General features: G+C 44.5%; 1 protein-coding gene across 1 annotated transcript in view; it reads right to left on the bottom strand.

The window, feature by feature from the left end:
- Positions 1-810: 810 nt before the first annotated feature.
- Positions 811-26,637, bottom strand: part of Dag1 (dystroglycan 1) — a 40,773-nt gene continuing 14,946 nt past the window's right edge. Inside the window, exons 2-3 of the mRNA XM_010615562.2 lie at positions 21,051-21,449; positions 811-5,379 (exon numbers count right to left, since the gene is read on the bottom strand). Of these exons, the coding sequence (XP_010613864.1) occupies positions 2,977-5,379; positions 21,051-21,329 (2,682 nt within the window). The 5' untranslated portion in view covers positions 21,330-21,449 and the 3' untranslated portion in view covers positions 811-2,976. The remainder of the gene's footprint in view (positions 5,380-21,050; positions 21,450-26,637) is intronic.

Below are 26,637 nucleotides of genomic sequence, written 5' to 3'. Positions count from 1 at the left end.
CTGTCCTGACCACTCAGAATCTACAGGTCCAAAGGCAAAGCAGCCTAGCTAGAAACTCTCTTCTGTCTGTCCCAAGGCCAACACTAAAACTACCTTGAAAGTGGTCACCAGGGACAGGAGCTGGATGGAGCTAGAGCCAGTGGAACCCCTCCATCCCCACTTCACAGAGGCCCAAACTGAAGGATCCTTTCCCAGGAGCTGCCTCTCGCCAGGGCAAAAGCATGCGACAGCACCTTTCCCACCATCCTTTTTTTCTTTGGGGTACTGGGGATCAAACTCAGGACCTTGCACTTGTGAGGCAGGTGGGGCACCACTGAGCTAAATCCCTGGCCCTACAATGTCCTCTCTTCCACTCAACCTCTGCCACCCCACCCCATCTTTCAAATGAGAAAACAGAGGAGCAAGGATGTTGTTTTAATTGGCTAAGGGGAGAGCTTACATATTAACAGAGTTTTTGGAACACACTTAGCCCTCCCAGTTACAGAATGGTTAAGACTTCTGTGAGGGCCATCTGGTCCCCTCTTCCCTATCACATAATCCTCCCACTACTCATGTCTGGGGACCTAAAGAGGCAAGGGAAATAGATGCTCAGAGGCAGTGGCATTGTAATAAAGACACTGCTTTTATTTAGTTTGATATGTTTCTATACAGAATGCAGAAAACACATCTTAAAATCATATAGAAGAAAATAAAAACACATCAGTGGTTGGTGAATACTTGAATATGAGATTGGCTCTCCGTTGCAGAGTCCAAAGGCCATCTCCAGCCCAGCACTCAGGGAGGCTGCTTGAAAAGGCATTGTTGCTGTTGTTATTCTGTTCACTGCCCCATTGCCTCCAGTTGCTATGGCAACAGGCCATTCTCTGGTCTCTGCTGGCAATGCCTGATGGTGGGGTTGCTAGGGGCAACAGAGCTATTGGAAGGCTTTTCAAAGCCCTCACCTGGAACACTGGGAATTATTTTTTGACAGGTCATCAGAAATAATCTCACCAGGTCAGATCTGGGAAGTCAGGAAAACTTTTAATAATGGATAGGGCTTGAAGGCAAGAGACCTGGTCACCAGTACTGAGCCTTCATTTACAGGATCCTCTCAGGAGCACTGCTCACTCCAAGTACCCTGCTGGGAGCTGGGGCAGGGGAGATGGGTGGGCTCTGTGGGAAGAGGCATGAGGGGAAGGGCACTCTAGAGAACAGCAGGATGGAGCCCCTACCCTCCTGTCAGCCTTTCCCTCCTGAGGCAGCACACAGTCCTCTGCAAAACAGTTGAATCCTCTGTAAAACACTCAATATGGCTTAGAAGTAGCTGCTCCATGTGCAAAGGGAGCCTGGGTCCACCCACCCACCCTCCATCAGGGAAGGGATACATTATTGCGAAAGGCATTCCTCCCTAAAAGTTACCCGAAATAACTCAGACATCAAGAAAATTCATGCTCAAAATGGTTTTTCCAAAGGAGGAGACTCGAAGCAGAGTGGGCACCCATGAGTCATGGGACAGAGATGCAGATGGACAGACGGATGTTCTAAAAAAAGGCAAAAAAAAGTCCCAATATAATTCCAGAATTTAAACCATTAGGAAAACAAAGGGGAAAAAAAAATCAAGATGACCAAAGCTGTCAGTTCCATGGAATCGACACTAAGAGCTTTTACAAACTGCTGTAAGCATCACCATTTTTAATCTTTTTTAATAAAACAATTTGAGGTTGTATAAAAACTTTAGTAAAAAATTAGCTTTGAGAGCCCACAGGTTTTTACTATGAACTATTGCTGGCACTCCCACCCAGCCACCAGACCTCTTCCAGTCATTGAGGCCCAAGGCCTGGGACTAGAGCGCCAGAGAAAAGGGATAGGGTGGGTCAAGGTAGGGACAAAGCGGCCAAGGTCAAGTGAGGAAAGAGCATCACATGACATAAAAATATTGCATCTTCATCAAAATGTCCCCCACTTAATGTTTCAAAAAAACATGATATTCCTTTTAGAAGGGGGGAAAAAACACAGAAAGAAAAAAGAAACTTAAGTTGATGTGGTCGAGTTCTTCGACCTCCCAGGTGCCCCCAAGAGCAGCTGGTCTACCTTGGAGCACCTAGGTTGGGGGCCACAGCCACCGCGGCCTCTTGGAGTCCTTTTTCTATGGAAAATGAAGGACGTCTTGGTGGTAGGCCACTAGTGTGCATGGGGTGGAGGTGGGGATGCCCGTGACCCGAGAGGCCCCTCCAACTTCCAGCCCCTGGCAACAGCGGGAGAGCAAGACCAGCACCATGGCCCTGGCCCCCAAGCCAGGGCCAGGAGGCCCCCAATCAGGCTCTGGAGTATCAGAGCAACCAAGTTGACAAAGTGTGAAAAAATAGGATTCCTTTGATAAAAAATACTGTCCCTTGGTCTTCTCTAAGTTTGAAACACCCTGGGAGCTTATTTTTAGCAAAGCATTTCCCCATACCCACCCAAAAATTATACATACAAGTTTAGGTAAACAGCAGATTAAATGTAAAAACTTAACCATAACTTCTGAAAGTCCTTTGAATTTAATCTTTAGCTACTGTTTTCCATGTTACATCCTGCAGCTAGACACACGTGAATAGAAAAAAACAGTACAGTTAGTGTTAAAGGCAAGACGCAGAGAGCTGGGGGTCACCCAGCACGCCTGCAAGTTCATTCACGGTTCCTCGCTCCCTCCATCTATCTCTACTCAAACAGTGCTTTCAGAGCCAGCCATCAAAACGCAGCGAAGAATTTTCTATGAACAAACAAAAAGCTGTTAGGCAAAAATAAAAATAAAAAAGTCCCCAAAGTTTCTCCAGCTGCTTTGGGGTTTGGGAGGACCAGAGGGTGGGCTTGTCTAGGCCCTGTGTGTCAGTTGTGTGCTAGGCCAGGTGTTGGCTACCGGTAGGCAATGGTCTGCAGGCCACCGGTCTCCACAGACAACACCAAGTTGTCTCCAGGCCCCTGCCCTACCCCTGCCTCCACCCAGGCGCTTATGGGTTAAGGGGGCACATAAGGAGGGGGTGACCGGTATGGGGTCATGTTCTTGGGACGGGAACCTTTGCCCTCCATGGGGGTTGTGAAGGGTGGTGGGGGCTGGTAGGGAGGTGCATTGGGATCCTCATCCCGCAGGGGTGTGTATTCTCCCATGGTGTCCTGGTTCAGGGGAGTGGTCTCGGGCACACTCTGGTTGGGGTATTCAGGAGGGGGGAGGGGAGCCTTCTCCTCCTGCAAGATGAGTGGCATGCTGGATGAGGGTGGGGGCTTGGAGTCATCCAGCTCATCAGCAAAGATTATAGGCACCCCCTTCTTGATAAAGGTGGCCTGGTCTTCAAGGGTGAGCTTGCCCTTCCGTTTCTTGCGATAGCAGATCATGGCAATGATGCCAGCAATGAGCAGGATGGCTGCAACCACTACGGCCGGGATGACTGTGTGCAGGTACACATCATCCTCACTGCTCTTCTCAGGGTCCCTGTCTGGCACCTCCGTGGGTGGTGCCTCTGAGGGTACCCTCTTGGGTGGTGCGACAGGGATAAACTGTAGGTGCCGACAACTGCCAGAGCCTGACACAGCAATGCTCATGGCCTTGAAGTCAGGCTCCAGGGCATTGGAGAAAGCAGGCCGGGGTTTCCCAGTTTCTTCAGCAATCCTCTTACTCAGTGTTGTGATCTGTTCTTTGGGGCAGGGCTCCAAAGGCAGTGTATTGTTGGTCCACTCCACCACAATGGAGCCCTGGGTGATATTCTGTAGGGTGATGGTGCTGCAATTTCGGTCCCCAAAGGCAAAGGCCAGCTTCTTCACCAAGGCAATCTTCTTGTGGATGTCATTCACCACTGATGCCAGGTCACCTGCAAATTTGGCCTTGAACCTTGCAGGAGCCCTGTCCCCTTGAGGGCGCTTGTGAACATGGATCTCAAAGGCATCCACAGCTGATAGGCCCCCCTTGTCTGTGGCATGCATGAAATACTCATGTTTGCCCACATGGCTGCTGTCAGGGAGGCCATACATGAGCTGGCTGTTGCTGTTGAACTGCACCCAGGACTTCTCACCTATCAGCTGCTGCTCCCGTAGCTTCAGAGTCAGCTTCAGCTTGTCAGTGGTGGTATCCTCATTGTCATAGAAGGTGTCTGATGGGATCTTCACCTCAAAATAGGTGCCCACCCAGGCATCCACCCTGTCAATGTGGTTCTTGAGCTCTGGGCGCTGGTTGGGTTCACCCCCACGGGGCACTCCACTGGTGGTGGTGCGGACACGAGTAGGTGGGGAGGCTGTTTCCAATCTGGTGATGGGAGCTTTGGTGGTAACCCGGGGCACTGGTCGGGGTGTCCGTGGTTTCTTGGTTGGCCTGCGAGTCGTAGTGGTTGAGGAATCGGTTGAAGGTGTTGCTGGTTTTGGTGTGGATACTCGTGGCTTCTTCGTGGTAGTTGCGGGAGGAGTGGCAACTGCTGTGGGCTCCCCATAGCCAGGAATGGTCATTGTTGGGCGAATCTGTCCAGGAACTGTGGTGCCAGTTTCTGACACCCGAGTGGGCTGGATAGGGCCTAGGGTTGGGGTCTGAATAATGGCACCTCGAGTCCGAATAGTGACTGTGGGCTTCCCAGGAACAGGATCCCTGACTGGAGGAACCATAGTCTCTGTTGGAGGAGCAATGGCTGGAGATGTGGGAGTGGGTACTATCCTGGATGGTGGCTCCTGAATGGCTGTAGTTGGGGGTCCAATGGCAGTGACAGGTGTGGGTGTGGCATGGATTTGCCTCCGGATTCTTTTGGGGACAGGGGGCTTCTTATTGGCAATGTGCCAGCCAACCACAGGGTAGCCAAGTTGGGCAGACATAGCACCCTCCCTGGCAGGAACCTCTACACCATGAATGTCAGGCACATTATTCTGGTTCAGGGAGCAGCCCAGTTTCCAGGAAAGCAGAGCCCCATTCTCTACCACCTTTTTGGCATTTCCTGGGCCAGCCATGAAGGCTGACATGTCAAACAGTCTATTATTCACCACTGGTACCAACTTCATATTGTGAATCTCCACTTCTGAGAAGCTCTGCATCCTGTGGAGGAGGTCAATCCTTTGCTGTGGGGTCATCTTGGTGAGGTCAGCATCCAGAATTACTGTCAGGACAGTCACTGGCTCATCAGCAGCACAGGCAGATGACACTATCTCACCAGGGTCTGGTGAGGCTGCCCGTATGGACTGTGGTTCACTGTGGTCTTCAGGGTAGACCTCAATGGAAAATACACTGGAGGTCTGGGGGATGTGGCTCCCATTGGCCCCCAAACGAGCAGCGCTCACTGAGATATAATGCACACCTTTATCGGTGTCGAGGGGGAGACCCTCTAATGTGTGACTTTGTGGGTCCCAGTGCAGCCACAATGGCAGAGCCTCCTTCCCAGCCGCTGATACCTAGAAGAGACACAAGCATGCATTACAAGTGCTTTCATCACAGTATAACCTACCAAGATCTGCAGTTAACCACTGGCCTAGCCTAGGTTGTGTGATAGGCTGGAGGAGTAATTCAGAATTTCTGCTGGGGAAACCAATTCCTCACCCCCAAAGAAGTACATCTCTCTTCACTTACCTGTCACAAAAGACCAGGACACCAGATAGGCTAGCTTGGATAATTCACCCAAGGCTACACCATGGGGAATAGCAGTGCTAACACTCAAACACATGTCTAATTCCAGAAAGGTAATGCATGTAGCTCAAGAATGTTGCAGATTTTTATACCAGTGATACCTTACCACTTACTTGCTCATGCTACCTGCAGAACCAAGTCAGCATCTCATCCCAACCTTCAGGACTCCTTTCCAGCCTCCAACCAATTTCTTCCCTGCTCTCTGCAGGCTCCACACCTTTACTGAGCTCATATGCCTGGCCTGGAGTACCTTTCCTGTGTACCCATGCAAAAACACAAAGGTTTGGGTGCGAGGATGAGAAGGTTCAATGCCCCAGAACTCTACAATTGATGCACTGTACTTGAAGACCCAGGCATATTTTTATGTAGCAAATAGAACTGACTATACATAATGTTTAACCCTGCCTCTCAAATTTCAAGAAAAACCAGTCCCTAGCCAAAGGAAGGGTACTATAATGAACCATTGTAGGACATTATTTGCCAAAGGAATCTCAAGGAGTTTTGGTATCTCTAAGAGAGGTTCTGTAGTCAGGTACAGGAAACAATCACAGAGCCCATTTCTGTCCTTGGCAGAGAAGAGCCCTAGGGAGCTCATCTCCTCATTTCACCCAACAGCTTTTCCCAGACTTCTTTCAGTGTCAAAGTTCTTTTCTACTGCAATATAACTGATAACACTCAGAGCACCCAAGGGAACACAACCATAGAAACTTTTACTATAAGCCAAGTGTGGAAGCAAAAACCTGTAATTCCATCACTTGAGACGCTGAGCTCAGCAGGAGGATTGCTGAAAGTTTGAGGCCAGCCTGGGCTAGATAGTAGGTTCAAGGCCAGCCTGAATTACAGAGCAAGACTGTCTCCAAAAAAAAAAAATCTACTATAAGGCTGGAGATATAGCTCAGAGCACTTGCCTAGTGTGTGTACAGCCCTGAGTTCAATTTTCAGCACTGAAAACAAAACAAAAACCAAAAAAGCCCACCCTTCTACTACCTTATGACAAAAGGGAAAATAAGACTTTCCTCTTGCCCAGGCCCCAGCTCTCCTCTGATCTTTGTGAAATATCTTCTACTATCCCTTGTACAAGAAAGATGGCTCCCATTCTCTGCTCTGACCAAAGGCACTCTCAGCACCACTGTCCTGTCCCAAGTCCAGAAATACAATAGCCAAAAGAAGAAACATCTTCACTGCCAGCCTCAGAGACTGCCTTCAGATCCACTGCTTATTAACACAGGAACATTACAATGCTTCTTTCTTTGTGGTAAGAGGGTTAAAAGACATGCCTACTGGGCTCCCCAGTAGCTGTAGTTTCTTGGTCTTCTTTTTTTGTTTGTTTGTTTTGGTTTTTTGAGACAGGGTCTCACTATGTAGTGAGACTGACCTGGAACTCACTATGTAGCTCAGGCTGGTCTCGAACTCACAGTGATCCTCCTGCCTCAGCCTCCCAAGTGCTGGGATTACAGGCATACGCCACCCATGCCCGGCTCTTGGTCTTCTTTCTTCCCAAAGCTAGGAATTTAAAAGACGGAGGAGGGTACCCTAGGTTCATACCTGATATTCTCAGCCAGATCCTAACAGCAACCTTATTGGAGACATTTTACTTTTCCTTGTTTATTTATTTTTAATTTACATTTTATTTATACATGTTTGGAGTACATGAAATTTACATTCACCTTGAGGAGGAGATTAATGTACATAACATGGCTTGCTGCTGCTGCTTCTTCTTTTTTTTTTTTTTTTTTTTTTTAGATCAAACTCAGGACTTTGCACATGCAGGCAATGGCACCACTGAGTCAAATCCCCGGCCCACTTGCTTCTTTTTTTTTAACTCCCTTTTCACCCACCTCTCCCTCTCTCCTTCTACATCTAATACATTTTCTCCTTTCAACTGGTTGAAATAGCTGGGCGTGGTGGCTCATGCCTGTAATCCCAGTACTAGGGAGGCTGAGGCAGGAGAATCACCATGAGTTCGAGACCAGCCTGGGCTACATAGTGAGTTCCAGGTCAGTCTCAACTACATAGTGAGACCCTGTCTCAAAAAACAAAAACAAAAACAAATCAACTGATTGAAATAAGTTTCTTACCTCTAGGAAAAAAAAAAACAACAGAAGCTAAATGGCATTATTAGAAGTTATTATTTGTGGTACCCTCTCCTGATTATTGCTCTTCTGAGCCTGGTTCTGGGGGCTTGTGAATAGCATTTCTTTGCAATACCGTATTTTATCAACTCTAAGGTATACCATCAGTTAATACACCACAAAGAATTTCTCATTCTGGCAGTCACCATTAAACACAGAAATGTTAAAATATCTGTAAACATGAACATCTTCCAACTCATGAAAACACTAAATGTATTTTTCCTTAAAACCATTTTTAGTTGGGCCAAGTATTTAGCTCAGTGGTGCTGCCACCTGTCTTGCAAGTGTGAGGACCCACGTTCAATCCCCAGAAACAAAAGAAAAAAATCATTTTTAGTGATCACTGTGTTCTCTCTTGCATGGTGGCTGGCCCACCCTCATGCTGTGGGGTATACTTCTTTTCTTACTCTTACATGGCCCAAACTCACTTTGCAGAGCCTATTCCTTTTCTTGCCTTTAACAAAAATTTATCACCATCCCCCAAAACATCATTTTAGCTACAAAAACAGCTAGCTCAAATGTTTTAGCTAAAAACCCTGCTTTAAATTGTTTTCGTTCATTTAAATGTTAAATATGAAAACTGCAATATCCACATGTAAACACATAAAGCAAAGGTTGAATGTTTGTATTTTGGGAAAAAAAAAAAAAAGCAAAGATGTGTGACCTAAATGAGGTGCTCACAGAACCATGAGATGTTCTACAGGAATGGCATAAAGGGCAGAAGGAGTCCTAGGAAGTGAAGAATAGATAAATTAGGGAGTGGATCCAGGTCTTCAGCCACTTGAGGATGTTTCCTAACCCATTTCATACTAATGACCACCGAAGTTCACATGATATAGAGGACAGGGACAGAAGGAGGATCAGGGAAAGCGTGGAATGCAGGTCTGGCCAAAACCAGCCAAGGAGAATCCACCTGCAGAAGAGAAGGAACAGGGCCAGGAGAGAGCAGGAAAGGCTCCAGAGGTGTGAGTTAACTAGCTGACAGGAACAATGGGACATACCAGAGTGGCCAGGCAGCTGTGCCTAGTTCTGTGTGTTTCACTAGATGCCTGCTGCTTCTTTTATGATGTTTCCAGTGACTCTAGGACAATTTCCAACACAGAAAACTGGCCCCATTTTCTCACATTTCTCATTTTTCATATTCTACTGACCTCATCCGTCAAAGTTACGCTATGAGGTATCTCCTATGGAATAAAATCAGGACACTCTACGGCCAAGGCTCCGATTCAGGCAGCCTTGGAAGCCGTACACTTACTTTAACTACGCCAAGTAACAATGCATGTTAATATTATGCTAACATACCCAGCAAACATGAAAGAAAACCCCAGGTTTCAAAGCAAGCAATTTCAAATTGGGATATGTGACAGCTAATCTTAAACTGGTTAGACTGAGAAGCCTGAAGAGGTAATGGATTAGCCATTAACAAGTTCTTGTTGAATGAGCTACTAGCAAAGAAAGCCTAGTAGTCACTGGGACCTGTCTTTGTAGTTGTATCTTTTCTTGGGCTCTTCCTTGCTCTTGCTCTTTTGTTTCCTGGCGGCCATGAAGTAAGAAGCTTTCTACCATGATGCTCTGCCTCACCTCAGGCCCACAGCAATGGACTAAAACCTCTGGAACTGTGAGACAAAATAAATCTTTCCCTTTATTGAGTTATTCTTATCAGGCACCTTGTCATAGCAATGAAAAGCTGATTAAAACAGGAAATGGGAGAAGATAACTGGTGGCTTTAAGGAGAGCATAATGGCATATACCCATAGTCTTGACCACAGAAATTTGGACCAAGCCATCAGAAAAAGAGCCAGCCAGGGATTTAGCTCAGTGGTTCTGGCGTTTGCCTCCCAAGAACAAGGACCTGAGTTCGATCCCTGGTACCAAAAAAAGAAAAAAGAAAAAGAAAGAAAAAGAGCCAAACTTCTCCTACCTACCCATCTGCTTTTCCCTCTGCAAATTCTAGCTCCCTGAGCCTGGGAGCCCAGCCATGCACTGGCTTCAGGATAGGTGCCCCACCTCAATCTACAGCCTGAACAGGCAGCCCTGAGTCATGTGTGCTCTTCAACAAAGTGAAGGAAATTATAGCCCCTCACTTCACGCATTCCGGTACTAGAATATTAGGCTCAACCAGCACTTTCAGAAGCAACAATTCACTTTAATAACCTCAGTTCCATGGGCTTGGGTCTAGATGTCCCATCAAGGCCTCATTTGGTCATAGGTAGGGCTTTCAGAGGTGGCTGGATCTGGATCTAAAGTGTGTAATGCTCAGACTAAGTATATGATGCTGGGATTAAGGGTGTGTGGTTACCAAATTAGTCCACTGATTGGTTTGGCATAGTTCTAGGTGTGGATGATAGGAAGGCCCACCCTAGATGGCACCACCCAAAGGGTGGGTAGCCTGATGTATATAAAGGGACAGAAGGCATGCCTGTTGTTGCTTTGACACTTCACTGCTTTGCTGCCTTCTGCCTGCCATGAACTGCTTCTCTTCTGCCATGTCCCTCTGCCATGCCACCCTGCCTTGCAGCCAGCTGACTATAGACTGAAACCTCTACAAACTGTGAGCTACAATAAACCTTTCCTCCTTTAACTTTGGGTGTTGGGTATTTTGTCTCAGCAATAAGAAAAATAAGACACATAGGAATCTGGACAAATTACAGGTAAGCTAGCACTCTACATCTTCAAGACCACTTAGAGAGAGTCCAAATGTCTGCAGGATGGCACTATCCAGTCTCCTTAGGGGTCCACAAGCAGCTCCTCCTGGGGACATAAGTTGAGGGCCTGGCACACCAAAGAATGCTTATAGATAAAATTTCTGCACTACTCTGACAAAGCAAGAGCCCCTTGCCCAGAGAAACTCTAGATATCCTCCGCAGCTTTCAAAACTTACAGGATCTGAACTATTTCTCTTCCTCTTAGGGATTAAGGGTAAAGCAGAATGTGAGGTTCGTTCTGACAGATGTGTTTCTGTAACAGGCCAGGATCCATCTCTATAACAGTAGCTGATCAGTCTGGAAGTCCCAGTCTATGAATCTCAGAATCAGGCAAGTGAGGCCTGACCGAACCTTAATTCCAGTATCCCCATCTGTAAAATGTGGGAAATGATCCTATACTGGCATGATTCCAAGGCCAGACACATACAGGACTCTGCCAGGGCTGGTTCCCAACTGATCCTATGTGCTTTGAGGAGACTCAGTGAACAATGTAAGGCTGCTGCACAACAGGAGTAAGGTGTATCCAGGCGCTAGTCCCTAGTCCTCCTTCCCAGCTAGCTTTGGCTCCAATACACAGTGGGGCCTTGTCTCCCTGCTCACACCTGAAAGCACCTAAGGATCATGGGGAGGCAGAAGATTTGGCTTTATACACTAAATTTTGACTATCCTCAGAGTTCTTTGTTTACCCAGTACAAAAATTTTGTCTTAAGCTTAGGGATGTGACTAGTGGAACAGCCTCTGCTTAGCCTGCATAAGACCCTAGCTTCTGACCAGGAAAGCCAGGAAGGACAATTAAGAGGCAGTAATGGAGTACTCCATGGCAACAGTACATTCATTTACAGTCACAGGATGATCCCCACCACAGAACTGCAGTCTTCAGTCACTCACTACTCAACAAAGGTACACCCAGTAAAGGTCTGCAGGACCCTAGAAGCACTCCTCAGAAACTGATTTTTTTTTTCCTTTTTGAAACAGGGTCTCCCTAATAGTTAAGGCTGACCTTAAATTCACTAGATAGCCCAGGATGGCCTCAAACTTGTGGCAATCCTCCTGCCTCAGACTCTTCAGTGCTGGGATTATAGGCATGCACCACCACAGCCAGACAACTGATGGCTTTCCCTATTCAGGGAAGCAGGATATGTCCCTATGATGGAATCTGAACCTTGGTGCTAATGCTACACAGGGTTATCTTGTGTCTGTGCCATGGACTACAAAAAGACCAATCTGCTCTGTAGACTTCTGCAAATAATGAGCTTGGCAGTCACTTGGCCAGGCTGCAAGGAAATAGCGCAGGTCCAGCTTGTGGACAGAGGGCCAGACCTTTCTCCCCACTTGACATAAAGAACCATGGTGAAAGTAGTTGCAAGGGGCTATTGCTTTGCTGAAAGCAGAGCCATACCCACAAGAGACAATGATTGGTCATGCTGCTAGATTACAAAGGCCAAATCTATACTTGGCTACTGCCACAAAGATCAAGATCACAGTGTCACATTTTAAACATGTTGTCCAGCCCACTCACTGCCTTGCTGGTCTGAGCTATGAAACAGTTTGACATTAATTGTTCTCATCTAAAAACAAAAATTCAACTGGGTTTGGTAGCGCACACTTATAATTCTAGCACTCTAAAGGGCTAAAGCTAGAGGATCTCAAGTTCAAGCCCAGCCTGAGTAATTTAGGGCTGGTCTCAAACTAAAAAAGGCCTGGGGATGCAGCTCAGTGTAAAGCCTCTGGGTCAATACCCAGTACCACCAATAAATAGACAAATAAAATAATCTTTCCTCCCCAAAAAGTTAGGAGCAGCTAATATAGTTATAGCCACTAATAAATTCTCAGAATCAATCCTTCTATACTAAACCCTGACATAGATCTATTTTCAATGTCATATTCTCTTTCAGTTCCTTTTATGTTCAAAAGGGGGGAGGGCAGGGATTTAGCTCAGTAGTGCCACTGCCTCCCTTGCAAGAGCAAGGTCCTGAGTTCAATCCCTGATACAAAAAAAAAAAAAAAAAAAAAAAAAAAAAAAAAAAAAAAAAAAAAAAAAAAAAAAAAAAAAAAAAAGCCTATATTTTCAGTAAGTATTTGAGTTGATGAGTCTGGGCAAATGCCATTCTGACATCCCACCCCAAGATGCCTTCCTTTGCCAACCCACACTTCCCGGTGTGCTGTGCTCACAAGGGGCCCATTCAGAACCAGGGAACACCCACTCGAGGCAGGAAGAGACTGCAGTTCATCTCACGCAGGCGGCATTGCACAAAGTGCTCAAGCATCCAAAGAAATGTTCCTTTCATGAACTCTTCTTCCTGGCCCGAAAGAGTACCCATTGTTCTCAGGCGAACAATCAGGGGCCCACACCAGCAAGTGAGAGCACAGTTTCATGAAGGGCTGCTCCCAGCCTGCGACATCTTGGTTCGGGCAAAGTCCACATGGTCTGCAGGGAAGGAAGCTGACATAAAAAGGGATGAAAAGCTACTTTCACAGGCTCTACCAAATGAGATGTTCAAAGGGTTCCAGAGGTCTGCCAGTCATCTCATGAGATGCAAAATGTCTCTCCCTGCCCATCCTCATCAGAAAGTGTAAGGCCTGAGTTTCTGCTGTCTTGTGCAGGATCACCTAATTAGCTGGGCAGGCATCACAGAGGCACACTGGGACCACTCCAGGATGGGTACCAGCTATTACCTCGTCAGGACTCACAGGAGCCCAGGCACAGCTCCTCTGCCTCTACCTATACTCTGGCAGCCAGCATTTCAACTGCTGCAGATGGGGCAGGTGTATACAAAGAAAAACTGTGAGGTTCCTCTGAGTGCATCGTTTCTGAATGGAAGGTGTGAGCTTACCTCATCTTGAAACCACTTCTAGCAGAAGAGTCTGCAAATTTTGGGGTGATAGCATGTTCAGAATCTTGTAAGTTAAGCATACTGAAAATATCTAGGACCCCTGTAAATTATGTTGTTTTCATATATATAATTACTGAGTGTATCAGTAAGATTCAGTAAAGCAGATAAAACAACAGTATAGCCAGGTGTGGTAGTACCTGCCTATAATCCCAATTCTCTAGAGATTGAGATAGGAGGATCATACATTTGAGGCTGGCCTAGGCAACTCTCTCAAAATAAAAAATTAGGCCCTGAGCTCTCTGTCTATCCCTGCCCACCTGCCTGAGTCCAGTCTATGGTGCTGACAGCAGCCCCAGTAGCCACACCATGGCCATGTGGAACAACAACCTGGTAGCAGATGAGATGTGTCAGGATGTGGTTATTGTGGATTATAAGGACTTGCCCTCCATCTGGGCCACTGTCCCCAGGAAAGCCTTGGTCAACATCACACCAAGTGAAGTTGATGTCCTGTTTAGCAAAAACTGGTCAAGTTTTTTTTATAAATGGGCTGACACGTGGAGCCAGAAATGTTTTGTGATCCAGAACTCACTCCTATAGGATGTGGAATTTACGATGAATCTTCACACCAAGAGCACTGGTGGAGCCCCTACCTTCAATGTCATTGTCACCATGACTACCAAGAAATGCGAAGCATGCAGCATGCCCACTACTGACCTTATCTGTCCCTCCCCCTGCCATCATTCCAGAACACTCTGCACATGCACGCACGTGCACGTACGTACACACACACACACACACACACACACACCCCATTTTCATTTTGGGGGCCATTACCCTATATCCTTTATTCCTGCCAAAACCACACAGGCTGGGAGCTGGGACTACATGGACAGATATCTCCCCTTAACTATACTTCTCTTGTGTGTGGCTAGGAAAAAAAAATTTTTTTTTTGTTTTGTTTTTTGAGACAGGGTCTCACTATGTAGTTGAGACTCACCTGGAACTCACTATGTAGCCCTGGCTGGTCTCGAACTCACAGCAATCCTCCTGCCTCAGCCTTCCGAGTGCTGGGATTACAGGAGTGTGCCACCATGCCCGGCAAAAAAAATTTTTTTTGATACCAGGGGATTGAACTCAGGTCCTTGTACTTGCAAGGCAGGTGAAGTGCCACTGAGCTAAATCCTCAGCCCTGGAGGTATTTTTTTTTAAAATGAATAAAAAAAAATTCTAACAAAAAAATTAAAATCAAGGCTGACTAAGGTAGTCTCTCAGTGTGAAGGGCCCTAGGTTCAATCCCCAGTACCACACACACACACACACACACACACACACACACACACACACACACAACAAACACAAACTTGCACTTGTAAGGCAGGCAGCAGCGTCACTGAGCTAAATTGCCAGCTCCATTTTTATTTGTTAAATTTTAAGACACTGTTTTGGTTAAGTTGCCCAGGCTGAGCCTAGCAAGTTTGATTCCTGGCACCCAGAAACAAACAAACAGCTAGGAATATAGTTCAGTGTAAAGGTCCTAGATTCAAATCCCAGCACTACCAAAAAAACAAAAATATTACATTCCCTAAGACTATTAATAACCATTGGAAGGAAACTCAAGCTATATAGTAAATGAAAAAAACATTAAAAAATATGTCCAGGAAAGGGACAGGGATTTAGCTCAGTGGTGCTGCTGCACCTTGCAAGAACAAGGTCCTGAGTTCCACCTCCAGTACAAAAAGGAAAAAAATGTCCAGAAGGTATAACCCAATAAACCCCCAATATGTGAATGTAAGTAATAAATTTTTTAAAATGTCCAGTATGATCCCAAGTCTAAGATATCTGTGTGTATGTGTAGCATGGATATCTATTGATGAGCACAGAAAATGGTGGAAATAGTCATTGGTTTTCTGGTTTGTTTTTTTTGGCGGGGGGGGGTACCGGGGATGGAACTCAGGTCCTTCACTTCCCAGGCAGGCAGTGGAACCACTGAGTTAAATCCCCAGCCCAGAAGCATTCACTTTGAATGGTACAGAGATATTCGCCTCTCCCTTTCCTGTATTTTCCACAATGCATATCTATGCACCATTATTATAATAAGAAAAATAACAGCTTTAGTAGAGACTCTTTCAATCTTGTTTTATAAATGAAGAAACCCAGCTCCAGAAATGAGGTCAGGCTTTCTGAACTCCTGACTCCTCAAGCCATGCAACCCTAATGCTTAAGACTGTAGGAGAAAGAATCCTACATTTTCGTGTGTGTGTGTGTGTGTGTGTGTGTGTGTGTGTGTGTGGTTGTTGTTTTTTGTTTCATGGTATTAGGGAATAGAATGCAGAGAATGCTAGGCAAATGTTTAATCCCACCCCTTCACGTGTTTTCTTACAGGGTGATTAGCTAGTAACTCTTTTGCTTTCCACAGATAAATATGCTCAGATAAAATCTTGTTTTCCTAGTAAAATCTCTTTACTCCCCTGATGAATAAGCCTGTTGCTGTCTTTGCCAGACATTGCAATTATTCAGCTTGCTGTATTAGTTCAAGGCACTTCTGGTTAAAACTAATCCATGTAAGCCAGGCGTGGTGGTACATGCCTGTAATCCCAGCACTTGGGAGGCTGAGGCAGGAGGATTGCTGTGAGGTCGAGACCAGCCTGAGCTACATAGTGAGTTCCAGGTCAGTCTCATATACATAGTGAGATCCTGTCTCAAAAACACAAAAACAAAAAAAAAGAAAAAAGAAAAAAAAAAACTAATCCATGTAAAATATTACAGTGGGCACTGAAACATAGGCAGTGAACACTGGCTTTGGATTATTTAGGGAACTAATCAGAAGTTAGGCAAGAATGTGTACCCTCCAGAATGGCCACTCTTTATCAACAGATTACCATCTGGCTTGCTAAGGGTATTAGATTATTGGAAACTTTATGCAAATACTCCAGAAATTACAAAGAGCTCTATGGAACTGAGGTGCTCCATGGCCAGAATCGTCTTAAGTATGACTGCCCCTAAGATCACAAGGCCATCCTAACAAAAAGCCATAAACTAAAGAGAAAGGAGTCAGCAGAGAGAAGGGAACAAAAGGAGGGTATAAGCAAAAAGTAGGTCCACCTAAAATTAAGATGAAGGTTCACTAAACTCACTTCATGAGAAGACTAGCATGGAATTTATGACCTTTTTTTTGGAGACAGGGTTTTACCTTATAGTTTAGGCTGGTCTCATTTTATGGTGATCCTCCTGCCTTGCCTTCCCCAGTGTTGGGATTACAGCATGTGCGTGGCTAAATCTGTGTAAAAGCCTGGGGCTTTTGTGTTGGGAAGAAGCAGATTGGTAAGGACCCACCAAAACTTTTGCTTCAACTAGTACAATGGAAATGATGTTGCCGTAAAAATTTCCAAGAGTTGGCCTTAAAAGACTAGTGGCTTCCACTTTTTATTTCCTGGAACATCCAATCTTAACACTCAGAATCAGGCCAGGGATTTAGCTCAGTGGTGTCATGCCTGCCTTGCAAACACAAGGTCCTAAGTTCGATCCCCGGTACCAAAAAAACCAAAAAAACAAAAACTCAAAACATCATGCTGTGAAAAAACTTAAGCAGCCATTGAAAGATCTATATGGACTCTCTTATTACCTTTGTTGCCTGGGTACAACATGTTGTTTCAGCTCTGCCATGCCTTGTCATCCCTGACTTGGAGTCAGCTGATTACGAACTGAAACCTCTATGAACTGTAAGCCAAATAAACCCTTCCCCTTCTAACTTTGGGTGTCAGGTATTTTGCCTCAGCAACAAAAGAGAAAGGTAACTAACACAGAAATTTGGTACCAGAGGGCCATGAGTTTAGCTCAGTGGCACTGTGCCTGCCTTGCAAGCAGAAGGTCCTGAGTCTGATCCCTGGTACCAGGGGGGGAAAAAAAGGTAAATGAGAAATTTGGTACTAGAGAAGTAGGGTTGTTGCTGTAACATCACCTGGCCATGTGGCTCAAAAGCCTTTGGAACTGGCTTGTGGGAAGGGAAAGAGTTAGGAAAGATCTGGAGTCCTTGGCTACAGAGGGAGTGCTGAAACACCTTAGGCTGTTTTATATGGGAGATTCTGGTCAAAGCTCAGATCAGAAAGCCAGTAAATCCTAAACTCAGGAGGGGCTTCCAATTTAGCTCAGTGGTTCCGCTGCCTGCCTTGCAAGCACAAGGTCCCAAGTTCACTCCCCAGTACCAAAAAAAAGACTAGGTTCAGGAGGTTTCTGCTGGGAAGGACTGTATTAGCTATTGGACTTAAGATGATGTGTGTTACGGCTTGGCAGAAAGTTTGTCTGCATTTTGTGTCCAGAGACTTTGCCCTGAGACTGGGATTCTAATCTTGGGGAAGAAATTTCAAGGCAGTCAAATACTGAGGTGGTGGCATGGCTACTGTTGGGGGCTTTTAGCCAGATCTATGTTGTGAATCTAGAGCAAAGAGCCCAGAAGAATGATTTTAAATGTTTTGAGGTTGACCAAAAAGAAGTGCCAGTAAAACTGTGGACTGTAAAGATAGAGCAGAGGAAAGCTAGGCATGGTGGCACAAGCCTGTAATCCCAGCACTCAGAAGAGGCTGAAACAGGAGGATTTCTGTGAGTTCGAATCCAGCCTGGACTACCATAGTGAGTTCCAGGTCAGTCTCAACTACATAGTGAGACCCTGTCTCAAAAAAAAAAAGGAGATCCTGATTGCTAAGGAACAGGAAAATAGAAAATATGGCCTGAGGGCATCAAAAGAAGCAGCTTTGTAGCTTCAAAGTTGTAAAGGTGAAAGATTTTGCTTTGGAAAGCCCCAAAACACCATGCTCCAAAATGGAGATGGCTTAGGGAAGTTTTTCCAAAATGGTGGCAACCTAGAGAATTTATTTCTTGGGACTGGGTTCAGAATACTCAGTGATCCAGGCACTGGTTACCACTGCTCCAGCTGGCAGCAGACCTTGGCATCTTTCACGTGGTGCTAGTTTTAGATGTATGCAGAATACAAGAGTTTTGGGGTCAGGAAGGCTTCTACCCAGATTTCAGAAGACATGGGAAGCCAGGCAGTGTGCCCCTGAGAGGGCTATATGTGAAGTGATTAGTGTGAAGCCAAAGATGCAATGGAGACCCGAGAAGTTTGGAGAAGCCAGTAATGTGGACTGTCTGAGGAAAACTTCAAGGATGGAGCAGACCTGGCCCAAGAAGGTAGCCATGGGAGCTACAACCACCAGAAGTGCCAGATGGGCAGAGCCACCCAAGCCCTTTGGAATTCACAATTTGCCACAGATTGTCTCTAATGCTAAAAGTAGAACTGTGGGATGTAATGTTTGGACTGCTGGATTTTAGACTTAACTTTGGTCCCATTCCTCTGAATTCTCCTTTTTGTACCTTTTGGAATGGTAATGTCTATCTTGTACCATGTTGTTGTTGTGAATGTTGGAAGTATCTGACTTTCTTTTGATTTGTACAGAGGCTTGCAGCTAAGAGTTTTCCTTAAATCTCAGAGGAAACTTTGGACTTGGATTTTTCAGCAATGCTGAAACTTTTAGGATTTCAACAACTCTTAAAAGATGGACTAAATGCTTTTTATGTAAAGAAATGCACTTGAGTTTTTTGGGGGGACCAGGGGCGGAAGATTATTATGGTTTGGGTCTGGACATCCCCCGCAAACCCTCACATGGTCATAAGTTTGATCTAGAATGTGTGAAGCTGGAACTGACTGATGATGCAATGCTAGGCTCAAGGGCTCTAGGCTTAAGAGTGCAAGTGCATTCCTCCCTAAGTGATCTCAATAAGATAAAAGAGGCAGAAAGACTCAACGAGGATCTCTTGTTATCTTTGCTGCCTTGTATTCACCATGTTGTTTCTGCTCTGCCATGCCTGTTTGTCATTCTTGCCTTGGACTTCATTGATTATGGACTGAAGTCTCTATGAACTATAAGCCAAATAAACCCCTCCCTTCAAGGAAGGAGGGAGGGAAGGAAGGAAGGAAGGAAGGATGGATGGACGGGCAGATCATTGATCGATCTATATGGAAAGGAACTAAGAACACTGATCTTCGGCTGAGCTCACTGCCAATAGACAGCATGAAGATGCAAACCATGAATCAAACACTTCAGACTTGTATCCTCTCCTCTACTCTGAGGTGAGCTGTTCCAGCTATGCCACTGAAGTACAAATGGGTTTCCCAGATGAACTTCAAATACCTGAATTCCTGGCCAACAAATTTTGAACAAATCAGCTTGCTGTTTCAAATCACTAAGTCTTGATAGTTTATGCACAGCAACAAACAGCCAGAACTGTATGTGTACATAGCAGTCTAAATACAGAGAAAATTAAAACTATCACAACATAGTGCAGAGCTTCAAATATTTTTAGTTCATTTCTAGACTACACCTAAGGGAAAGAAGGCTGTAGGGGAGGTACCAATAAATTATCACCAAATGTGCCCCCATCTGTTTTTATTTTGGGGTTTTTTTTTTGGGGGGGACAGGGTCTTGTTACATAGTTCAGGCTGGCCTTGAACACACTATGTAGTCAAGGCTGGCCTTGAACTCATGGTGATTCTCCTGCCTCAGATTCATTACTGGGATTATAGGAATACGCCACTATGCCCAGCCCCCATCTGTTTTTGTATAACCCACAGTTTTTGTACTTTCAAGTGACTGGGAAAAAAATTAAAGCAAAAGAATAATTTCTTAACATGTGAAAATTATGTAATTCAAATTTCAGTTTTAGCATCTATAATATTTTTTTCTTTTTCTGGCAGTACTGGAGATTGAACCCAAAGCCTTCTTATGTACTAGACAAATGCTCTACTACTAAGCTATATTCCCAGACCTTTTAAAATTTTATTTTCAGCAGGCCTCAAATTTGTGATTCTCCTGCCTCAGCCTTCCAAGTATCTGAGATTGTAAAGTATGCCACTATCCCCGACCATAATTAAACCTTTACTGAGCCACAGCCCTGTCTATTCATTTACACATTGTCTATACCAACTTTAACACTGTATTGGTAAGGTGGAGAGTTCTGACAAAATATAAATGGACCGGCAAAGCCTAAAATATTTACTATCTGGCCCTTTAAGAAAAAAATGTGCTACAAGGTCCTGAGTTCAATCCCCAGGACCAATAAATAAATAAATTAATTAATTAAAAATAAAAATAAGTTCAAATAATTTAAAATTTACATTTCAGCCTTTATAACTCCACGGTTTATGAAAAGTGACATTTTCCTATACAGGAATTTCCTTCCACCAAATCCTTAAATTGAGGTCGGCGGGCAAGTCAGCAAGACCTTATCGCAAAAGGAAAAAAAAAAAAAATTTAAAGGGTTGGGTATGTAACTCAGTGTGAAGCTGCTGGGTTCAACTGCTAGTACAAGAAGAAAAAAAAAATCACTATGAAACCTTCAAAAGTATGAAATAAGGGCTGGGGAGTTAGCTCACTGGCACCACATCTACCTTGAGTTTGATCCTCAGTATCCCCCCAAAAGAGTATGGAATAAAGGCTTTGTAACAGTGACACCCTCAAAATAACAAAAATAACATGTAAGACGCTATTGTGAGATTTATGGGGACCCTCCTGGCAACATCAGGAGAGACACCAAGTATGCTTAGAACCAAGAAGGAAAAAAGCATCAAATGAAAATAGATTATGAGAATGCTTCTTCATTTAAGACTATCCAGAACTGAGGATTAGTTGTGGTTCTGCCGCCTGCCTCACAAGTGCAAGGTCTGGAGTTTGATCCCCAGTACCAAAAAAAAAATAAAGACTCTATTCAATCTTACCTTGACGATTTCTCCACTGGAGGCAATTAAATCTGTTGGAATAATCACTCGAAACAAGCGCCCAACAACAGCTGTGCTGTCAGGAATGCCAACCACGCTGGGAACAGCCTCATGGAGGTCTGACAGCACTGAGTGCATAGATGCCTCCAGCTGGTTCTCCCAGTCCCTGACAGCCTCTGAGGGTTCACTGGGCCAGCGGGCCTGAGCCTTGGCCACAGAAAGGAGGAGGACCAAGGTCCTCCCCCAGAGGGGGAACAGCAGTGAGCAGCCCACAGACATCCTCTTCCAGGCCTGAGCCTGCCACGTCGACAACCTCACCAAGGAAGGAAGCAAGTGATGTGGTCCCAGAGCCAGGTCCTCACTCTCTGCACACCTGCTCCATCCCAGAGCACCCAGAGCCTGAAAGAGAAGAGCAAATGAGGACTTCAGCAATCCCATGGTTTCCAAATTATACACTGGCCCTCAATGTTCCTTCCAGAATGTCTACCCTGAGAACCCTGTGCTTTCCAACTGTAGCCAGTGGAAATGTGGCTGATTCAATAAGTAGAAAATCCACACTAGATTCTGAAAATTTTATTTTAAAAAAGGAATGTAAAGTACCTCAATAATTTTAAGATATTGATTACACAACAAAACAGTGTTTTTTTCGGTTTTTTTGTTCTCAAACTCAGAATTTGTGCCAATTCTCCACCTCAGCCCCCCAAGTGCTGGGATCACAGGTGTATGCCACCACACCCAGCTATATTTTTTTTCAGATATTTGATTAAATCAAAAACATTGTTTCCGCTGTGTGTGGTGGTACATATCTGTAATCCCAGCACTGGGAGGCTGAGACAAGAGGACTGCCATGAATTTGAGACCAGCCTGGGCTACATAGTGAGTTCCAGGTCAGTCTCAACTATACAGTGAGACCCTGTCTCAAAAAGCTGAAAAAAGAAATCTAGGGGCAAGGGATTTAGCTCAGTCACAGCGCGCCTGCCTCACAAGTACAAGGTCCTGAGTTCCATACCCAGTGCCAAGAAAAAAAAAGAAGAGCGCTGGGCATGGGGGCGCATGCCTGTAATCCCAGCACTTGGGAGGCTGAGGCAGAAGGATCACTGTGAGTTTGAGACCAGCCTGGGCTACATAATGAGTTCCAGGTTAGTCTCAACTACATAGTGAGACCCTGTCTCAAAAAACCAAAACATAAATAAATACATACATACATACGTACGTACGTACGTACTATTTTGGAATTAATTTCATCTGCCTATTTATTGTGTATGTGGATACTAGAGAAATTTCAATGGCACGTGTGGCACACATCGTACATGCTGGGTGGCACTGCTCTAGACCTAACTGCCAATTTACAGGAAAGATGGGGCCATAAAGAAATAATCAGATGAATCTAGAATATGGGACTTTCTACAAGACAACTGGCTGGGTTTCTCCAAATGCGAACATCCCCAGCAGGGACTGCTCTAGATTCAGAGATCAGAACCAGATGTGACTGGTACATAATGACTAGATCACGGGTTTACTTTAAACCCCAAACAGAAAGAAACCAAGTAACACTGATCCACAAACTCAGCTTCCATAAAGGCAATGGATTTTGTATGTGGGCTACATGCTCTTATTTATTGTTCATTTTCTTTTTTCTCTTGTTTTTTTTGAGGCAAGGTCTTGCTATGGAGTCCAGGTGGGCCTCAAATTTTTGCTTGAGTGCTGGTATTACCACAAAGCCCAGCTACCGCTTTCTTAACTTACTGAGACAGATGAGAAGCTCCTCCTGCCCTTTTTCCTGTGCCAGCCAGAGGAAGGTGTGTTTTTGCCAATGGCTATCAAGTCCCACCCCTTGCTTCCCTTAGAATAGACTGAAACAACTTGTCTCAGTAATTTCCTGGTTTTGTTGTTTTTTGCTTTTTTAGTTTTTTGAGGCAAGGTCTTGCTATTAGTTCAGGCTAGCCTGATCTCACAATGTAGCCTTCCTGGTTATTTTGTGGCCATTCTGCTCCAGGATATTCTGACAAGATGTACAGCTTGGCTATCAGTCATGGGGCCCCTCTCAGGTCCCCACCACTCGACACTGCTGTGACCTCTTTGAAGAAAGGGGTGAGGGGGACCACCCTAACATGACCAAGATCTGGGAGGGAGGGATCTGGGCTTAGTAACAACTCCAACCTGTCTAAACCACAATAGCCCTCCTGAATAATCACCACCACCCCCTTTTTAAGACAGGTCTCATGTTATAGTGCAGGCTGACCTCAACTCACAAAATCCTACTACCTCTGTCTCCTGAGTGCTGGGATTATAAGCATGTGCACCACACCCAGCTTACTCTCAATTTTATGAGCTATATTTTTAAGTGTTTGGGGATAAAGTGTCAAATACTCCACAACTCACTTTGAAATGGTTCAAGGGCAGGAAAATGTATGCAGGCATATATAAAGTCATCTGGCAAATGTAGTAATTAATAAAATACTTTTTTTGTTTGTTTGTAGACAGGGTCTCACTATGTAGCTCAGGCTGGCCTTGAACTGAGTCCGGGCAGTCTTCCTGCTTCAGCCAGGGATCACAGGCATGCACCATCATGCCCAATTTATTTTTTAAATACATTTTATCCCATTCCCCCCCATTAAGCTCCCTCTCCTCCCTATGTACAAAGGCTTTGTTTCCATTTTTCCTTCCAGTTTAATAAAATACTCTTTTTTTTCTTTTTTTCCAGTACCAGGAATCAAACTCAGGACCTTGTGCTTGCCAGGCAGGCAAGTCCCTAATAGAATACTTTTTTTTTCTTTTTGGTACCAGGGATCGAACTTGGGACTTTGCACTTATGAGGCAGGCAGCAGAACCACTGAGCTAAATAAATCCCCAGCCCCCTAATACAATACTTTTTAAAAAGTATCTACAGAGAGATATATAGCAACTGCATTACTCATAGAATTGTTTATATAACACCTATTTACAAACATCGTGCTAGTGAACAAAACTTACTTGGACTTTCTTACACTCCATCTTCAGCGGAGTAACTAGAAACTTACACAGTGCCATCCTTGCCCTCTACCTGGGCTGACAGCCACACACAAAAATGTGGGATCAAGGGTACACACAGAAGACCACAGCCATTATGAGCAATTTTCTATTCTGGAAAAAAGATTAGGCCCTTCTCTGAGCTCATGTTGCTAAGAGCTGAGGATATATATATCTATATATAGATATATATATAGATATATATATTGGTACCAGGGATCAAACTCAGGACCTTTTCACTTGCAAGGCAAATGCTGTGCCACTGAGCAAAATCCCTGGCCCTAGGTAGTATTTTTTACCTGGGTAATAATAAACCCAAAATTGTTAAAGAAAACAAGGCCACTGAAATAGGAGACACACTCTAAAATCAATGCAAATCCAAGGGGGAGATGAGATTTTTTTAAAAAGGCATGGGGGGTGGGGACTGTGGTACATTGTGTACACCAAGCCCCTATGAGGAGTACGATCATTACGTACTATAAACATGTACAACAAACACACACACATACATACATACAGTGGACCCTTGACTTATAAACCATAATATGACCAAAGTCTTGAGTTACAACTCGAACGCCAGCTGCTCCAGATGGTCTCAGGTCCACATGTAACCCTTAAAAGAGTCCTGGAAGCAACATCCTTTCCTGTCTGGGGTTAACTGAGAAACCCTGGACCAATATCTCTCTAAAGACACTGAGATCTGTCTGGAAGAAAGTGTACCCTAAAATTATACAGGAGACTCTGAAGGCCGTGTAGAGGAGCCTGAACCTTCAACTGACCCTGTGGTTGATGACAGTGTCACTACAGCGGAGTCCGTAGGTTTGCAGGTAGATAGTGGTGATGCTAAGGAACTGGTGGAGGAACACCCACGGGAATTTCAGCAACTTCTGGCTGAGCAAGAGGATGGCACTGAGAGCTTCCTTTCTTTCTTTTCTTTTCTTATTACCAGGGTTTGAACTCAGGACCTTGCACTTGAGAGGTAGGCGTCATATGCCACTGAGCTAAATCCCCAGCCACAAGGAGCTTTCTGAAGAGGAAGGGGAGTATCAATAATCAGTACAGTTTTTTAAAAAATCAGTGCAGCAAAGTTCCTTTTCTGAAATAAAGAAAACCCAAAAAAATGGACAGAGCTACAAACATTTGTAGAGAAGACCCACCCAGAGAAAAGCTGAACGCTACATTCACTTGCTTAATGACAATGTCACGACATACTACAGAACAGAGTTAAAGAACAGACAGAAACAGACAACCTTAGACCAGCTTTTAGCTGAAAAGGTTGAGACCTAGTGAGCCAGAAGCAGGTCCTAGTGGGCTACCGACTCGCCCAAGGAGAGAAAGGACACAAAAGAGCCAGACTCCTGATATTCTTAAGGAAGGGGACTCTCCTTCCAAACAATAACCACCTTCCATTTCATCCTTCCTGAAAGCTAAAGGTACCAACTTGAAGGCTGAGGACAGTATGAAATTGTTTTTTCTGGTAAACTAGGCACATTTTATAACTTTTTGGTGAATTAACTAGGAAAATTATTGGTGTTTCTGGTAAATTATGCACATTATATAACTTTTTTATTATGAAAAGGTTAAGGGGTGCTTTGGGAGGTTCAGAATGCATTATAAGAATTTCCTTTATTTTTATGGGAAAAAGTTGTAACTTATAACCAACTTGAGTAACAACCAGCCCTCACAAATGAATTGAGTCTGTAAGTCAAGGGTCCACTCTAGTGTGTATGTGTGTACATACATATAAAGCCTGCCAAAAAGATGTAAACACACTTTAGGAAAACAAAAAATAATATTTTTTTTTAACAAATGGTGTTACCCTCATATAGGGGACCCTAGAGGATGTTGTGTATCACAGAAAACCTACCACACTTTAGAGAAGAAATCGAAAATGCAGGGCTGGGGATTTAGCTCAGCGGTTCGGAGGCCTGCCTTGCAAGCACAAGGACCCAAGTTCAATCCCCGGTACCAAAAAAAGACAGGATGGGACGGGGTGGGGGAAGGAAGGAAGAAAATGTACATGCAGCAATCTCAATGACCAAGATTATCCAAGCTGTAGTTCACCATACTAATCAAAATGTCTGGAAGCTAATGGCCACCACTTTGAGTAACTCTTGTAACTGTAGAGGCCAAAGGTGACTTGTATTAATTTCATGTTCCAATACATTTAGTATTAAAATATATATGTAAGTTTTTCTTTTCCTGACGTGTACCTTTTTTTTTTTTTTTTTTTTTTTTTTTAACATGCAGCAATCAATGACCAAGATTATCCAAGCTGTAGTTCACCATACTAATCAAAATGTCTGGAAGCTAATGGCCACCACTTTGAGTAACTCTTGTAACTGTAGAGGCCAAAGGTGACTTGTATTAATTTCATGTTCCAAAACACTAAGTTTGAGGCGCCTTGACTACACAGTGAGTTCGAATCAGCCTGAACTACATAGTGAGACCCAGTGTCAAAAAAGAAAAAAAAAGATAAGTCCTCTAAGAAAACAGTAATTCTAAATGTGTAAGTACCAAATAACAGCTGCGCAATATGTAAAGCAAAAACTGATAGAACTGAAAAAATAAATTCCAC

This window comes from Fukomys damarensis, unplaced genomic scaffold, assembly GCF_012274545.1.
Source record: "Fukomys damarensis isolate Sample0158 unplaced genomic scaffold, DMR_v1.0_HiC HiC_scaffold_37, whole genome shotgun sequence".
Classification (NCBI taxonomy): domain Eukaryota; kingdom Metazoa; phylum Chordata; class Mammalia; order Rodentia; family Bathyergidae; genus Fukomys; species Fukomys damarensis.
The sequence above is the reverse complement of the archived record's forward strand: the minus strand, read 5'-3'. Positions and strand labels throughout refer to the sequence as shown.